The sequence below is a fragment of the Chamaea fasciata genome, unplaced genomic scaffold (genome assembly GCF_029207755.1).
Source record: "Chamaea fasciata isolate MVZ Bird 193981 ecotype frontalis unplaced genomic scaffold, bChaFas1.0.hap1 SCAF_6, whole genome shotgun sequence".
NCBI lineage: Eukaryota > Metazoa > Chordata > Aves > Passeriformes > Sylviidae > Chamaea > Chamaea fasciata.
In genome coordinates, this window is record NW_027094091.1 from 37,361,158 (window position 1) to 37,380,229 (window position 19,072).

The window sequence follows — 19,072 nt, forward strand, 5'->3', positions numbered from 1 at the left end:
TTGGAAAAATACCCCACGTAAGGCAGATGGGTTTGATGGAATTGATTTGGCTACTGATTTATAGCCAAGTGCTAGGCAATGCAAATACTGCATCTCCTAAACTCCCTTCTTTTCATCAAATCTTACTGGTGTTGTATGTAAAATTCCTAGCTGTTTTTTTCTCTCAGGGAAAATAAATGCAAAAATCAACACAAATCTTGTTTGTGAAAAGAATGAGAAAAGATGACAGAACAATAAATGGTCATACAGAAGTTTTTAATGCTTGATTAAATCATCACAGTAATGAGAACTTTTACTGTAATGATATGCAGTTCTACCACACTATTATAAATAAAAACATTAAGATCAATATTAAATACAGCTCTAGGCAACATCACAGATTAACAAAGAATGCATTGTTCATGAACCAGTATCTGAATGATTTAAAAAATAAGAAAATGCTGACACTTCCCCCTCCCATCCACCACCCTTTTTTATTTTCTTTTTAAATTAGTAACTTGAGTAAGGCGCTGCAAGTTTAACGTTAGAAATTTTTTGTTGCACAGCACAGGCACACATATTTCATTAACAGAACTCTACTGTATGTTTACCAGAAGACATTTTAAATGTCAACAGGGAAAGCTTTGCAGATTAAGAAGAGTAAACAGAGATGCACAATTTATGTGCAGCACTCAGGATTCACACAGAAATGAAACACAGCAGGAGTGTGAACTGTATTTTAATTCAGACAGCAGTCTCTAGAATTAGGTGCAATACAGTACACACAGCAGTGTTTTACAATGTCAGACACGGCAGAGATTTTAAAGTGATTTTTGTATGTGCAGTGAGTTTGTATTCTTCCACAGTAGAAAAAAAATCAGACAACAGAAATCAGTGGCACAGACAACTTCCTGCCTTCTGTAAATGGGCCAAATCCTGCTCTTTGTGAAGTTTCCTCTTCTTCAGGCTTATGCAATGTAACAGAGCAATTTTTAACAACTAGCACTGACTTCACATGGAAGAGTACAGCTGGTTGTTGCCATGCTCCCATTTTTGCATAGCCCAATTCCCTGTTTCATTTCCAAACCTGTTTTAAATACAGGGCCTGATTACTGTGATCTCGCTGGCACATTTCACTTTCTACCCGTTCCAGTTGCTGCTAGAGCTGAGATGATAAAATGTAGATGGCAGTTTTTTACTAAGAAAAATCAGTCAAAATTCAACAGTGCACTTAACCTAAGCACAGCCATTTTTGTGCAACTCACCAAAAATGCCAGAATTTTGGTTCACTGTTATTGTACTTAAGATAAAACCATACTGAGTACTCTGTGAATAAAGATGTTTGAGGTAATTGTGATGAATGCCTTAGAGATATTGAAATTATGTTAGACTTTTAGTGTTTATATTCTTGCCATTTTTGCAGTCTTGTGAGCATAATTGTTGAAAGACAGAAATTTTATCCAACCTCATATTACAAAACATGATTTTTGTCAGCCGGATTTCCTAATTTTTTTTCCTCCCTAATTTAGTCTTATAGCATATTGTCATTTTTCCTCTGCATGCAGTTCTGGTGATGGTCTGATAAAATGAATAGGAAACAAAACAATGTCCTATAATGAAGTTAGGGGTCTGTCAGTTCACCTCCAAGTGTGTGTGTGTGTGTTGCTGCTGAATTTTAAAGTCCTGCCAAAGTTTCAAGTACTGGATTCAATTCTGCCCTGCTGCTCAGGTGTGACTATAGAAAAGAAGAGTCAAAAGCAATCTAATAGTTGTTTTCTCCTATTACTTTTAAAACCCTGCAGGTTTTTATTTTTTTAAATGAAGCCCTACTATTACTGTTCCAGTTATCTGCTAGTAAAGAAAAAAGGAAATCCAAGGTAACGGCAGTGAAAGTTACATTTGAAAATGATCTTGTATGTATGCTGGATCATAAAGAAGCCATTTTCTTGAAACCCTTCATCTAGTTGTAAACATTTGCTAATCCTCCATTACTTGCAGAGGATTATGAATTATTCTATAAAATCACATTAAAAAGGTCATTAGTTATGTGAGATATTAACTGATTCATATTTAATAGATTTTTTAATCCATACAAATATAAATAAAGAATGGTAAAACTTCAAGAAAAATAATATACATTTAGTGCAAATTATGAGTTACATTTCTTCCTACCATGTCAGCAGTGGAGCGTCTTTTGTGAAGAAGAAAAAATAAAAATGACCATTCTCAAATTTTACAGGGGGGAAAAAGATCTCCAGTGTTGAAGCATGCATTTTTTACCAGATACACGTATACAGAATTGTTCCAGCTCTTAAACTAGTAGAATAGCAGTATTTTTTCTTATACTGCACAACATTGGTATATATCATAGTGTGTTCAATAATACAAAAATTGCATAAGACCAGGTCACATTATTGATATTTTCTGCAGCAAAACCAGTATTTTTCTCTAAAATACTGGTTTCATCTGATTTTAGTTTTCTCATATCATGACAGCACACGGGTTGAAAGAAGTCGCGCATGGTTCTCGCAAAGTATTACCTGATCAATCTGGTTTTGTTGCAGTGGATCTGCACTGCCCCAAGCATTTCGTGATGTACAAACTTACACATTTAATGGCACAAGAAAACCTCCCTTCTTGTGATCACACCTCAGTAACTCACAGTACATCTCAATATGAGAAACAACTGCTTCAAAAGGGCACACCAATTTTAAAGAGACTTTGTTACGGCTCAGGAGAGAGAGAAATAAAGCTCTTCTGGAATGTAGAAAGGTGACGAGTAATAGTTAATACGTTTCATGAGTTAACACAACAGTTTTCAATGGTAAAAAGGGCAAGACCTTTCAGTCTCCACAAGATGGCTCAATTCAGAATGATCCCTCCAGAAACAGGGATTAATAACACATCTCTTCAATGCTGAAGTACCAGGCTGGGCTGGAGAATGGCACCACTTTGCACGGCTCACCCACTGCACTATCATGGCAGACCTGATGTCTCGGGACGCATCCAGTGCAGGACAGCAGCTCCCCCTTCCCACACTCCCATCAGCCTTCTTCCTGGCCACATGCTCCCCCAGACTGACTCCTGATTGCCAGCAGCACTGTTATGTAAAAACCCAGCTCGTCTCTGATTTTAGAAGTTTTCCCCAGACTAAAGTGTTGTGCTATTCAACAAATGAACCTCCTCTTCCGTTTCCTCTCTCTCCTCAGCTATAGGTTTCAGTTGAACATTATGGAGGCGGGGTCTTGGTTTGCCGTCTGGGCCATATGACGGAGGATATCTTTTTTTGTTATAATGCCAAGGAGGCGCCTGAAAAGGATAAACGGAAGATTGATATTAATCCAAGCAGGAAAATAACAAAGCGGAACACATCTGTAGCCAAGTCCTTTTTGTTGACAGGAATAGAGCAAAAGTAAACAGCCTGATTTTCTTATTTAAACAGAAACATTTTATTTATCAAAATGTTGAGGAACCACCGGTTTGATAAAACACAGCAATGCTGAGACACCGTATCAGATGGTCTCTGACAGCTGTAGTCCATTTTAATGAAATACAAGTCATACAAGTAGAGCCCATCACAATTTTTATTTAACTTTTTGTTTCTACAAAAATCAAATTTTGATTAGCATATGCCAACAAAAAAGTAACAAAGAGGGACAAAGAAAAGAGAGGTATGAAAAAGAAGTGACAGTGATCCCATTTCATAAGGGACGCATGTTCCAACCTAGCCATCAGAAGTGATGTACCGTTTGATGGCCCCAAATCAAGCAAATCAAACTCCCCTCCTTTTTTAAACCAGAAGGATCCTTCCAGTCTGACACACTGACTCAGATTGAATGTATTCATAGGAGCACACTGTACTGGCCGTGAAACTTTTGTATAATAAACAACACTTAATTAGTTTTTAGAGTTCACGGCTCTAGAAAAAAACTGTGAATAGTAAAATTTTAATTTTCCAATTTAGATACTGTGCTCTTATGACAGGATCTTTTAAAACTACAACTGTGAAACATCAAATAGAGTGAGACTGTCCAAAAGGATAATATCACAAGAGAAGCAAAGAGCAGAATGAATGAGCTGCTGCCCTTGTTATTCTGGTTAGTACATTTCAATTTGTCTTATTGAAGGATGCATGAAATACTTGTGAAATATTAGCATAAATGAGAATATAATTAGCATGTTTTTCACAATAGCAGCTAAATGTGGCGGGTATGTTTAGTGGACATGGAACTAGCAACCCATGTCCAAATTAAGACAAAGTGTACCACCTATCTAAGGGGTTAGTTCACAACATCATGGTTAAAACCATATCTAGATTCTAAAGTCAACAGTCAACACAGTAGCAGGCCACTTGGTGGCTGGTATCACTGCACATTTTGTAAAGGAGTACACTGACTGCTGCAGGTAACAGCGGCAGAATCACATACATAAAATCTAATTTTGCTAAATCAGACCTCAGCAATTTTTTTTCTAAATAGTATTTTTTAAAAATCATGTTGATAAAAGGGAATCTAATGATGCATTTAAAACATGCTTATATTTGCTTCTCAAAAGATGTGATACTTTTCTATTTAACAGCTATTTAAAGCTGTCCAAATAAAAAAAAGAAATTAGCATATATGAAAATTTTAATTTGCCTTAGGTAGAGAAAAAGTATTCCTAGCTGCGTGCCTTCCCACCAGGGGAATTCTAGAGATCAACCAGCTGGATCAATGTGATCTCAACACAAGTATCAGAAAGTTCACTGTTTACTTTCCTTTAATGTTGTGACTAACAGTATGTTCACATTTACAGCTTCATTTCTACAAAAGGATTTTGTTATGTTTAATACAAATTTTGAGCATAAGAAGATTTCAGTGTTCAGCCGATGTCATAAAAGCCCTGAACAGTTCACAAGTTTCATGCTTCCTGACTTCTAATGTGTCTAATTATGAGATCTGATATATCTAATCACCAAGGGTTCGACGTGATGCTTTAGTTGCTCGAGATGCTCTAATATGTTCTTCTTTGTGATGATCCCCAAGACAATCCTGCAACAGATTATGTTATGCTAATAACTGGGTGTGAAATCAAATTAAAAAAAAAGTTCTAATCATAATAAAAAAGGATTAGAGCAAATAAACAAACAAACAAAAGAAACACAGAAAAAAAACAGAAAAAAAGAAAAAGAATGGTTGCAGGAGAGCTAATGAGATAATTAAATGAGAATTTATTTGAAAGTCAGTAACCTTTCCCATATTTTGCTTTCTTTCCTTTTTCTCCCAAAATGCTGAACACAATTGGCTCTTCAGCCATCCCAGAGCAGTATGTTTCCCATATCAGGTACACATCAGGGTAGCAAACTTTATCCCTTCACCCTAAATTCACATATTTGTGTGTTTTAAAGGCACAAAAACTAAAATCTACTTCGTATTTCCTTTGTTTAAGAGTTTTTTCTCCTCACACATACCGATAATTATTCACATTTTAACAAGCCACAGTTGATGAACAAAGTAATAACTGTGTAAAGACATAGCAGCTGAGGTTCAAAGCTGCCCTATAGAGCTGGGCTGTCTGGTGTCCTTAGACAAATTCAGACAAATCTGTTGTTCATGGCAGGACAAATCAAGAGCAACTCCCTGGAATGGATATACTGGTATAAATTTGGAGGAGTAAGGCTCAGTCTTCTGTCTGTCATCTGCACCAAGTTCTGTACAATCCAATCTGGATTGGAACCAGTATGTTGATGCAAGTCTTTAAACAGATATATTCAGATTGATGCCAGTCAAAATAGAAATTAGTCCTTGAGATCCACAAGGCTATATGCCATGGCTAAACACCACCAGTACTAGTATTGATGATCTGCTCTTCTTGTAATGGACAGTGTGCTTGTGGAATGTCAAAAATTTGTAAAATGAAGTAGGATAAAATAATTATTAAAGCCATCCATACCTCCTGCTACTTTATAAAAAAATAGTTAAAAGTTTATAGTAGAGCTTGACATAGCTTTGCACAATCAAGCTTTCTTTAGAGAAGATTTTAGCATCAACATCAATGTTTGAGCACTCAATCACAACAGAAACTATGAAAAAAAAAAAAAAGTAATATTTTTCAGTGAAGTTCCATCCATTCCAATTTCCCTCCCCAAAACAAGAGTAACTGCATGCCCACACTAACTTCTAAGTGTCAGATCATTATGTCCTTTCCCTACCAGAGAAAGGCTTCTGGAAATACTACCTGCAATTCCATACAGAGATGCAGTGAAGAAAAAAACCAAAAAAGAGGCAGGAGAACATTTAAATAAATTTGTTTTAAATACGTCTGAAAAAAAACCCCAACTTGGAAACCAATGAAATATTTAAACATTTGCCACACATAGCAGCAGTCCTTTTGCCCACAGAGAAACTAAGAAAGTCCCAGTCATTTTCAGATTTCTTGTCTCAAGGACATTGATCAATCCTAAACATGTGATGAGCAGACAAAATTTCCCTCCCCAGGTGCCTTAAAACACATGCTAAAGGGAAAGCAAGATACTATGGTGGTAGGAGCTTTGATGTTGCATGTCAAGTGTTTAATGCAAGAGATACAGGAAAGCAGAATGTTAAATGAACAGCTGCACAGAAAAAGATCATGTAAAAAAAAACAAGGAGCAGTTTAGACAAGAGGCAATTACAGTGAACATTTAGTTTCCATGCTGAGGGCTGATTTATTTAGTAGATAATCACAGGACAGCTCCCAACAGTCTCATTTGCAAACATTCTAAATCTTAAAATCACTTTCCTGAAATATTTTGAATTGTAGAAACAAAAGTTGCAGATTGAAGTTCCAGAACTAGCAGCACTTTAGTTGTTAGTATTCCAAAAACAAAAAGCTTGGTGGTAATCGCCATCACTAGACTCCAGAAGAAGAGATACTGACTGGATCATTTTCTCCTTTACTCTTTATGAACCCAGTACTTGTAGATGTTCAGTAACTGCTGATACATTGCATGTTGCCAGAACATAGATAATAACCGGGAAATACAGCCCTTAGACTGTGCAGCGCACAAGACTAAATTTCTGCAAGACAAATTGTATCTCCTCCCCAAGTAAGTTGCACAGACCAAGCTTGCTGAATGGCAGTAAATTTTTAACAGAACATCATAAAATGAGTGAAATCATCTGCCGGCTTACTCGGAATACAAGGAAGGCGTAAGAATTTCAGAGAGAGGTGCTGTAGCACAGCATGTTCTTAATAAACAGCTGGGATCCTCAGCTGCAAAACCAAACTTACGGGTTCAAATACCATGATCCTGGTGTATATCCTGGTTCAAATATTCTGATCCTGGAAGTGAAAATTACTGTATCTTAAAATGCACAGCATTGCTGCCACTTTACTCACCCATTGTGTGTTACAAGGCACTGCCTCAGACCCAGCTTCCGGAAAATATCCACCACTATTTCCATTGGTGTGTGGTCTGTCACGGTGAAAGGGCTCATATCAAGTATGCTTCGGAGCTTCAAAGGTCGAGGGCTTTCTGCTGGAAGCGATGGGGTATGCTGGGCAAAACATACCCTGGAACTGCCAACAATCCCCTCTTGCTTCTTTCTAGCACTTTCTTTAGGAAAGACAGGGAAGGGGGAAAAACAGCAAAGGAGGAAGAATTTACATTCTTGGAGTAAGATGTTAGTGCAGACAGACAGCTCAATCAACACTACCAGGCCCTCGCATATGTTTCCATAGCCACTGCTTTATTCCCAGGAAGTGGTTGTGCAAAACCCACAAAAGTCATTTGCCATTCAGCTTTAGTCATTATTCAACTAATTTCTCACTCCAATAAGTACCTTTATTTACTATAAAGAGGTGGCAAGGCTAAAAAATAACATACTCGGCTCCTGAAGTAACAGCCAGAAAAAGTCAGCCCCCTGAACCTTTTCCTAATATCCAACCTAAACCTCTTTGACACAACTTCAGGCCATTCCCTCAGGTCTTGTCAGAGAGCACCACAGAGAAGAGACCAGTGCCTGCCCCTCCTCTTCCCCTCATGAAGAAGTTGTAACTGCAGTGAGGTTCCCCCTCAGTCTCCTCCAGGCTGAAATGAGCAAGTGACCTCAGCTGCTCCTCATACGGCTTCCCCTTAAGGCCCTTCACCATCTTTGTGGCCCTCCTTTGGATGATCTCTAAATAACCCTCTGATAATCTGGCAGCCAAAACTGTCCACAGGACTTGAGGTGAGGCTGCCCCAGTGCAGAGCAGAGCAGGACAATCCCCTGTCCAGCTGGTGATGCTGTGCCTGATGCGCCCCAGGACGCACTTGGCTCTCCTGGCTGCCAGGGCACAATAACTCTTAAGACAGACACAACCCAAGACTAAGCAACTTTCACTGTATGATCTCAGCAGCTGAGACGAGTCTTATCTGTGAAAGTGTATTCTAAGAAGAATGTTCTGCTGTTCCCCCATTTACCCAAGTAAATGCAAATTTAAACCAGTATGGTGTCAGCAATAATTTCCAAGTTTTGTACATTCATATACATCCTACGTAATGTAATACCATGGTATACACAGTAGTAAAAGCACAGGCAAAAATCTGACTGAAATAAACAGCGTTATGTTCATAAAAGATGCTTTAAAAAAGTTGCTGGAGACTTCTGTCCCTTTCTCAAGTGTCTTTGCTTAAGAGGTATGTATAAAAAAAAAATAGCAGTTTAAGATGCAACTTCCATCACTTATTTTATGCACTAAATGTTACAGTTTTGTAACATTTTCTTACATAACAGTGTGTTTCTTCCTTTGGTTATGTGGTTTCTTGCCAGTGCACAAAGCATTGTCCCAAGTATCACACAAGCACTAATACTCACGCAGAAAGAGATGTCCCAAACAGGGCTTGTGTGCTCATGTGCCCAGGGACAAACTTCCCATTACACAAACAGTTTGAAAAACATAAACCTACAATAATTAATATTGCACTTATCTCTTCATAATACAACCTTGGTTGTTATAAAAAAAGTAAATAACACACTGTCAGAAAGAAGTAGGATACACGTTTAAAAATTACTTGGACAGTAATTCTCACAGAATACTGCTGGTCAAAAATGAGAATTACTCAGTTTTGAAGAATGTTAGTATAGCATTACTTGAGGAAATGAGATACTATCAAAAGCCTCAAAAAACTAAAAAATACCAGGTTAGATAATGTTTTGACTTACTTGAGTATGACAACTTTTTTTTTTTTACAACAGAAACAAAGATAAGAGGATTTTCAGAGCCTGCTACTGAAGATATATTATCATATACTTAAATCAACCTGGAGTAAATTCTATTTTAAATTTAAAATAATATAAAACCATTTAAATTGGCATATATAATAATGCAGCACTGAAAGTTAATTACCTATTGCAATAGTTAAATCTCTTCTTAGAGCAAAACCCACAAGTCTCTGCGATTCCTTTGACATAATAACAGGAAAACCATTATAGCTGGTTTCGTTGATCAAGTTCTCTATGTCTTCGACAGTCATGTTATCCTGTGTCAGAACTGCCAAAGGCGGGTCGCTTCTCCGAGGTCTCATCACATCAGCAGCCAGTGTTGTGTGAGTGAATTCTTCCTTTGCATCCAAGAAAGGATACCCATTCAGTCGGATGTGTGCTTCATAGATGCCTTCCCTACCAAAGGCATCTCCTACCCACTTACTGGTCATGACTGCAGCCATTAGGGGCACAATATATTCCAGCCCTCCTGTCAGCTCAAAGACAATAACTACCAGGGACACAGTCATCCTTGTCACACCGCCTGCAAGGAAAATGATAGCAGTAACACTGGAGTATCAGATAACAATGATTTTAGAATTTTCTGCCTTCCTATTGAGACATACAAACATAACTTTGAAAGGAAGGTCATCTGACAAACATCCTTCTGTGTAATACCAACAGAAGCAGATAGAGAAAATTAATGCAAAACTTCTAGAAGTGAAAAAGAGAGTTTTAGGGAAAATTCATAGAAAGGGAGGTAATAAAGGGAATTGGAAAATATGTACAGTTATTTAATGTAAACTAAGAACAAAACTGTGTATATCTCCATACCACATCAGGGTTAAAAGTACTGTGAAATGCAAGGAAATCCAGTAAAATAAGAAATTGAAAAAAGAATGGAACTAATCCAAAAAAATCACAGGCAGCAAATCAACAGCTATGTTGTCCAAAGGATTATGATTTAATGCTGTTGCTTAATCATAAAAACTAACCAGAACTATGATCTGATGAAAAGAAATCTCTTTCTTGGACAACAGAAGAAAGGGATTATATTTCTCTTTCGTTACTATTTAAAATCATTTTTTTCTGCTAATGTTTCTGATGCGATATCCTCATTCAGTGAAAGAATATGAACTGTCTTTCAATGCATTCAAGAGTGATTCAGTATGCACTATTAAAAACCAAAACAACCTCTCCAAAACTCAAATTTGTTTCACTAGTTTGATTGCCCAAACACACTTTTCCTTAAAAGAAATGGTCTATTTCTTGCAGAATCTGTACAAACAGCTTTTACGTTTAATTTCTACAGCCACCAAGTTGTAAATGAGGACAACTTTAGGTGCCCAACTTAAGCCTCTTTCCATGAGGATGATTTTCAACAATTAGACTTGTTAAAATACCTTAGACACTTCTAAAACTTTTGTTTGGATTATGAATTTCAAGAACAATTTTTGCAATTCATGTAGATGTGGCAGCTCATCACACCATTTCCTTCTAATAATTTTAACTGTATTTGACACTGTAAATGCTCTACTTCATACATTTCAAAGAACTGATTTTTCTAACCAATGTAGTAATGACATCTCTTGACACCAAAAAGAGAAAGCAAACACTAGTAAAATTTTCCTGTTTCTCATCAATTTAGATTTCACAGTATTCAACAGATCACAAGGATTTGAGGGTCTTATGTAGAGATGTGAATGTATTAGTCTGGAGGGAAGACCCTATAAAACAGGTGTTCCAAAACTGCACAAGTTTATATCTCCTTTCATTTTTAATAACTATTTTGCTATATGAAGCAAATATTAATTTGTTTTATTTTATTTACCTAAACATGCAGCAGCACCAACCATGGCATAAAGACCAGGGGTAATACAGTCAGCTCCAACTTCACACCACTCCTTGAAAATGAACCAGTCATGATGGTAGTAAGCCAGCTGCTCTACTGCAATTCCTACAATCCTTCCTGCTATTGCTCCAATTGCCATACTAGGTATGAACAAGCCAGATGGAACCTGCAACAAAAACAGAACTGTTGTCATGCTGCTGGGAACACACCTGCCACATTGCTTAACAAGTGATTTTTTTTTTTTTTTTCTGAAAGAGATGCTCAAACTGTCAGGTTAAAACCATGTAAAGTGACCTTGGAAGGTTAGAAGAATTCAACAGAATGCTATTGATATCTCTGATTGACCACACTGGCAGAATCCTTTTCATGAGCATGTTTGTTTATATCTTACTGTGTTTAAGAAAAAATCTACCACCAATACAGGATCATGAACTAGACTAAGTGTCAACAGCAAAGTTCTCTACCAAGTGCATGCCCAGCGTGAGCTGTGCTAATCATACTGAAAAGTATTCCTTATCATTTTCTGTCTCCCTTGTTCCTTCATGCTCCTCAGAGTCAACACTCACTTACTAAACAGGACTGCCTTCCTGAACTGCTTTCTGACACTGCTATAAATTAAGTGAACAGGTGATTTTTAAAAGAGGCTTTGTACTATTATTGCTGTTTCCTGTAGAAATGAGTGTACATAGAATGCTAAACACACTAAGAGGGAAAAAGGCAAGATAATCCCCAGTGCAAAAAGTAGGTAACAACCAAAAATATAGACAAAATATAAAGTAATAATAATTGCAAGCTATGTTTGCTTTTCCTTGGTTGCAAAGATGATTTCTAACCAACAAATCAAGGAAAAGCAAACTGTGTGTTAGGGAGTCAGCAGCCTGGGTTTTGAGAAAAAGTTTAATAATTCTTAATTCCTCTACTGAATTACCTAATATTTCAGTGTTTATGGAGGTAATGTTCAATGCTATCATTTTAGTCTAGTATTCAAATTGTGCATTTATACCACTGCTGTTATTTCCCACAATTAATTATGCATCTAAGCCCCTTCCTGCCTGCTAAAATCACATTTTTTTTCTTGAGTGAAATTCTTTCTCGGTGAACAGTACAATGGTACCCAGAAAAAAATCCCATATTTCCCATATAAAAGTAACTAAAGAAACCTTTGAAACTGGCTCAGGTACTGTGCTAGCAGTATGCCACAGAAATTCAGTCTCCACGTGGAAATTGTACCCAAATTGTTTCTGGTCCTTTGGTAATAAAACTTCTTATACACTAGCTCCTTCTCTTCTTTCCATCATATGTGGATAACAGTTACAAGTCTAACTGTAATTATGATTTTACAGGTCCATTTGTTTGCATAAGCCCATGAATAACAAACCACAAAGGGGAGAGGAATCTTCCCAGAGAAGGGAAGACAGGGAAACAGCCAAGCTTTTCCTCTTCTCAGCTTTCTTCCCTGGGGCTTGCTTTTGAACGAGCTCAAATTACACTTCAAAGGAAAAGATCTGCTCTGCCTCACATGTGTCATCTTTGGAAGGAGCAAGGATTAGGATCTGGGTACAGCTTGCCACTTCTTTGGTAGTGCAGCTGTGTACCAGACATGTTCTGAGGCAAAACTGTTACTCCTTCCCACCTGTTGATCAGCATTTAGTAATGAGTCTACTGATAATAAGCAGTACAGTATAGGTACAAAAGCATGAAAGAAAAAGAACAAACCAAAATGTGCCAAACCCCTGCCATGTCAGCATCCCGCTAATGCATGTCCACAGCAGGAATCACTTTGCCCCACTGGAAGCATCTGGGCAGCTTTGCTCACCTCACAGGAAAGCAGTTCCTGTGGGGAAGATATGTGTTTGTAGATGGCTACAGCCCCAGGAACAGACCTGGAGAGCCCAAAGGATTCTTTATAATGATTTGACAATGTAATATTATTTCTTTTCTTTTTTTTCCCTTCTATTTTGAATTTGCTTCTTTTATAGAGATAAAGCCTAAAGCAAATAAATATCATTAAAATAACATCCTCTCCTCCAGATCCTGGCTGACATTCTAACCAACCACACGCTTTAAAGCTTCCAAGAAATTCATGTAGCACAGTTCCATCAATGACAGCAATATGACTCCTTGCATATTGGCAAAGTAATAAATATATTATCACAACATCACAAAAATATTTCCACCATGCTGAAGTTCTGAGAAAAGGAACCAAATCCAAATGAAGTATAAACTCCCATTCTGTAAAGCAGTGAATTCTAATGTGCTGTGTGACCTTGTGGCAACAACCCCATGAGAAAGAGGCAGATGTACATAAACACGTGAATGGTAAAATAATGTCCTGGATATAACTGAAACTCAGTAAGTGAATAGGAAACTAAACAACAGATTGAAGCAGTCACATCACAGAACACTGTCCAAATTATGGACCTAAGGAAGACTAGAATTTAAAATATACACTCTAAGATTCCTCTTATCCACCAACCAACATATAGAACATAACTTCAAATAACACCCTGCAACATCTTCTAAAGTATCAAAACATGAGAAATACAACATGATGTTATTGTTCTAGTTACAGACTAGTCGAGGTTGAGGATGACTGCCTCAGATTGTCTACTCTTGCTCAAGCAGGGTCACCTACAGCAGGCTGTCCAGGCTTGCAACCAGTCAAGACATGCGTTTTTCCAAGGATGTCCTCTGCATAGCATATTCCAATGAACACCCTCAGAGAAAGGAAGTTTTCTCATGCATGCTGTCACACAGAACAGCAACTTGAACTGAAAAGTTAAGGCAAATTTAAACACAAATCTTGCTTAATGAACCTTCTACAGAACTTTGCATTAAGACACATTTGATAATTATGTGGTTGCAAAAAACTATGAAGGGAGCCTGACAAGACAGAAAATGATAAAGGCATGACAGTTACACATCATCATTCAGAAAACAGCCACAGATTGGCAAGAAGCTGAAGCCACCTCCAAAACAGATGTGTGAAACAACTGGGAAAACCAAAAACTATGCTGCTTGTAATGGAGAAGAAATTCCCATTACAGTCACATGAACAAAGCTCACTTTCCCCTGATGATATGCAATACTGAAAATACAGCAAAAGAAATCATCACTGTCGTCCTTTAACATCTGTAGTAATTATATTTATGTGAACAATGAGGAGAGTGGATATAAGAATTACCACCAATGAGTCAGTGTAAGGAGTACAGTATGTTCTTCCAAGTAACAGGAGTAGGGAACCTGTGTGGTTATACTGAACTCTGCTCTTGAAAATTTTAGAATCATCCCTTATTGCTGAATCAGACTGATAGAAACAGCCATCCATTCACACAGTTACTGCTCCCTACTGCATTTAGCACGTTTCTATTCAGCTGAAGAAAGGGCTATTCTGTATTTAATTAAAGTCAATACTGTTTGCTACAAGACTTGCTTATAAACCAAAGTAAAAAGACCATTTTTTAAAAGAAATAACATGAAAAAAAATAAACAAAGCTTCTAGCTTTGAGAGATGGGAAATGAGAAAGGCAGTAATTAAATGATCATACGAGCTACTGCATTCACACCTACCTTGATACCAAAAGTGAAGACTGTCATGATTATTTTAAATATGAGTGCTAAACACAACTGCCATATAGCTGAATAGACTCCAGTGCCTGCTGGACGGTCAGGAATATCATCTACTATTTTGCTTGCGTTCATATCATTTCTGTAGTCACAGAGCGAGGAGGATTCCAATGGCCCACAGTCTGTGAAGAGCTCCTTAATGAGCTCACTGGTGTTTAGCCTTGTATATGGATTAGGAAACGCAATCACAGCTGTTATTGCTGCAACAATAATAACCTCCAGGACAGGATACTTCCCAAACTTGGTAGATTTGCGTCGACGACACCATGCAATATTTGCTCGGATGAAAAACGCTCCCCAGAGCCCACCAAATACTCCCAGAAGAATAAAAGGAAGCAGTTCAAAAAGGTACCAAGGAGTGTGATATTCCACATAAAAAAGAACTAGGCGGCTATTACCAAAAGGATTGATGGACCTTAAAACAAATGCAGCTACTAAAGCAGCAAAAAACGATCTCCATAAAGTTTTCAGTGGGAAATAGTAACTGACCTGCAAAAGACAATACATGAGAATTATTAGTGATTCAATTAAAAACCTGGAAAGACAGGCTTATGCACTTTTCAGAAAACTGCTGGTCACATGGCATAAGCTAAAAAAATTAGTCCTGTCACTTGGAGCACTGGCACTCCAGCAGATTCTAGATCTGTAAAAAGCTCAATAACTCTAAAGATTTAAAGTCAATACTACAGCAGTGTCAAAACCATTGCTGTTTTAAGACTGTTAGGAAATGATGCACGGCAATTTATGCTTAGAAGCTGCTCTGCTTTGTGTCTCTTACTAGCCAACATGAGAACCAGAGCATGTACTAGCTGTACTCTCAGATTTCCTGCTAATATTTTCATCTCTTTTCAACCTATATTGAAAGGTTTCTCACAGATCTGTTACATTTAAGAAGTATAATTAAAAGTAACAAAAAAATTTAAAAGGCCTCAAAACAGAACATGCAATTTCCTTCTTAAGCCCCATATAACCCAATTTGAATTTCAAGACAGTTTTCTTCTGCATTTTTCTGGCAACGGAGAAATTCCTCAAAATCCCCTAAGAATATAAAAAAATCATACATGAAAGAATATTTTCCCTACTTTTCAATTCAGAGATTTTTAGGGTTTTAGTTGTCTTTAAAAATGCCAATGATAGAAATAACATTCTTACGTATTTTGAAAATTACAATTAAAACTAATTTAACATAAAGCATTTTTTGGAGAAAAGAATTTGCTTGCTTTGGAGTAAGTTTTACAGTATATTTGCCATTTTAATAATTGTCATATTCAACTGTGTTTAGTGTCTGAAGCTTTAAGTAATATTTAAAAACTTGCTTTAAAAAAACTGTCCAAGAAGTTTCTAAAGCCTTTTGCAAAATTTAAGAGCCGTGTTCCTTTTTTTCCCCACAATAAACTCCTAGACTGAAAAGCTGCTGTGTCTCTATCTGTATGTAAACTGTAATTATTAAGACTCAGCCCTTTTCTGGAATAAAATAATTGAGAATAAAGTAAAGCTGGCATTCATTTAAAAAAAAAAAAAATCTTTAGGAGTTTGCTGGTAACAGGACTCTTGGCTTTGAAATATGAGTCCAAAAATAATTTCTTTCTTAGGAGAGACTCCATAGCTTAAAGGAGTCTGAGATTATTTAACTAAGAGAGATTTAAAAAAAAAAAATTTATTCTTCAGTGCCATCTCTTGACATACCTCCTCCAGACTGAAAAGGACTCCACCAATTGGGGCACCAAAGGCTACAGAAACTCCTGCTGCTGAGGCAGCTGACAACACCTGGAAAAGATTAAAGGTGAGGGGGTTTGTTGCAGTTCATGTTGTAAACATGAACAACAGAATCTCACTACAGCTATAAGCTAAGTTTGCTGATGATACCAAACTGGGACGTGCCACCGACTCTCTTGAGGGACAGGAGGCCTTGCAGACGGATCTAGAGAGATTGAGGCCCTGAGCAATGATTAATGGGATCAAGTCTAATGAGTCCAAGTGCTGCACACCTAGGATGAAGTAACACCAGGCCCAAGTGTAAACTGGGAGAGGAGTGGCTGGAGAGCAGCCCTGCCAAGAGGTATCTGGGGGTGCTGGTCAGCAGCAGCTCAGTGTGGTTCAGCAGGTGTGCCCTGGAACCCAGAGGGCCAAACCCCATCCCAGGGTGCACCAAGCACAGCACGAGCAGACAACCAACAGAGGTGACAGCCTTGAGGAGCCTCACCCTCAGTGCTCTGTGCAGTTCTGGGCCCCACATGTCAAGAATGTCAAAGTACTTGGTTACATCCAGAGGAGGGAAACAAAGCTGGTGACAAGGATGGAAAGAGTGTCTGAGAACTGATTTGGAGAGGAGGCTGGAGCAGAGATTGCCCTGCAGCTCATGGCAAAACCCATGGTGACACAGGTTGTTTCCTGGCAGCCCACGGAGGACCATGGCAGAGCAGATCTTCACCCTACAGCCCAAGTCAGAGCAAGCTCCTGGCAAGGGCCATGGCCTGTGAAAAGGAGCCCAAGCAGGAGCAGGTTTCTTGCAAGCACTGTAGCCTGTGGGTGATCCAGGCTGGGGCAGTCCTGAACGGCTGTATCCTGTGGAAAGGACCCGTGCTGAAGATATTTCTGACGGATGGTCTCCACTGGGGGGGCCCACATTGGAGCAAAGAAAGAGTATCGAGAGGAAGGAGCAGCAGAGACAAAGTATCCCCTTGTGCCACTTTGGAGCAGAAGAGTAAGGAGTGAGGCTGAGCCTTTTAAGCAGGGAAAGTGGGGGAAAGATATATTTAGTTTTGTTTTTGTTTCTCTCTACTCTGCTAGTGGCAGTCAAGTAACTTTCCTCAAGTCTAGTCTGTTTGGCCTGCAGTGGTAACTGGTGAGGAATCTCCCAGTCCTCATCTTTCCTCTGAGCTTTCCATCTTACTCTCTCCTGCAGTCCTGCCAACACAGAGGGATGAGGGAACTGCTTGGCCAGCACCAAGTCTAACCCACCACACTCTCATTAACAACAGTGAACTAAAACAAGGCAGAAGACACTGTTGTCACCAGGAACACTTTTTACATGAGTTCAGAGCACTCTGCTGTCCTCACAATTGAAGACACTCATCAATTACCAAAATGTAGAGACAAGCACAGAAAGAATTTAAATAAAATCAAATGGTCTCTGAGGTGGAAGAAATACAAACTGACTCTGCCATGGAAATTATTTACCTGTGAGAATGCTGGGGATAATACATTGTTTTTAACATAATAAATAACTAATGATAACCACTAAACATTGTCCATCTTTTAAACAAATCTGTATAAATGCACCAATATTCAATACATTGTAGAAATGCTTTTTCAAGAACTTACCTCTCTTTTTTTAGCTTCATTTGTACTGTATTTTGGAAAGAGGTAGGAAAAAATATTCCCACAGCAGCAGGCAACATGTACCAAAGGACCCTCTTTTCCTAAACTCAAACCTGATGCAACAGCCAAGACTAAAGTAATTGTTTTTATCATCAAAGTCCACTTCCCCAAGTAACCTCTGATAATGAAGCCGCTCAGAATTGTTTTTATCTGGAAAAAATAAAAAACTGTAGCTGTTACTGCATTCTTCAATTTTCAGAAGATAATTCATCCTTTTGTTTTAGCTGCAGAACTTCAAAGCCAGCCTTTTCAAATTATTAGCTTTGTCACACTTTAAAACATCTATCATTCAGATTGCCACACTGAGTCTATCTGCTTGCCAGCTTTCCATTTGTAACTTACTCTAAAACACTGGACAATAACATACAACTAACTACATTATCAATTACATTTAGTAGAAATTTAATCTGCAGTAGCTTCTAAGATTGGATTCATTAGTTTATTATGTAAAGTATTAAGTGAAAGGCAAGAAATTTCAAAAGGAAAAATAAACCTGCAAAAACCATAGTCTAGGTCATCTATTGCAGCAATATCCCAGCTTGCACCAGTATCACCAATACCTGTTTTCTCTTCATGTTTTACCATCACTGCATAAAAATCAACAGCAGATTTCTTCACAAAAAGATGGAAAAGATCAGCCTATCTCCACGAGAAAAATGTGCCACTTCTCAAAGGTACTACTATGCTTAACAATGCTATATTATTAGCCTGAAAAATATGCCCATATGGAGTAAATAATATACAGCTATCATAGATCAACATGTCCATAAATAGGATGTACACAAAACACTGGGTAGCCATGTCTAGAAAGTAAAGATAGCTAGATTTGAAAACCAATTTAAGATGAAATTTCTTCTGAAATAATGGCACAGAACTATTCCAGGCTTAAACAGAGGTGGATTAAAAAAAATGTTTACAGAAAATCTGAAGTGAGACTGACCAGAACTGATTTGACTTTGGATTTTTCTCTCCCATTCTGTGCACAGTAGCAGACAGCAATTGTAAACATTCAGTTTTTGAGGATATCACA

At 37.9% G+C, this 19,072-nt stretch overlaps 1 protein-coding gene across 4 annotated transcripts in view; it reads right to left on the reverse strand.

The window, feature by feature from the left end:
- Nucleotides 1-237: 237 nt before the first annotated feature.
- The window catches only part of CLCN3 (chloride voltage-gated channel 3), a 58,277-nt gene continuing 39,442 nt past the window's right edge, over nucleotides 238-19,072 (reverse strand). For 2 of the 4 annotated variants that reach the window (XM_066185987.1, XM_066185988.1), the window contains 8 exons: nucleotides 17,986-18,192; nucleotides 16,348-16,428; nucleotides 14,605-15,150; nucleotides 11,014-11,200; nucleotides 9,328-9,726; nucleotides 7,339-7,555; nucleotides 4,934-5,009; nucleotides 238-3,288 (listed from right to left, as the gene is read on the reverse strand). In XM_066185987.1, the coding sequence (XP_066042084.1) occupies nucleotides 3,130-3,288; nucleotides 4,934-5,009; nucleotides 7,339-7,555; nucleotides 9,328-9,726; nucleotides 11,014-11,200; nucleotides 14,605-15,150; nucleotides 16,348-16,428; nucleotides 17,986-18,192 (1,872 nt within the window). In that variant the 3' untranslated portion in view covers nucleotides 238-3,129. The remainder of the gene's footprint in view (nucleotides 3,289-4,933; nucleotides 5,010-7,338; nucleotides 7,556-9,327; nucleotides 9,727-11,013; nucleotides 11,201-14,604; nucleotides 15,151-16,347; nucleotides 16,429-17,985; nucleotides 18,193-19,072) is intronic. The other 2 variants (XM_066185989.1, XM_066185990.1) reach the window with 1 other exon arrangement.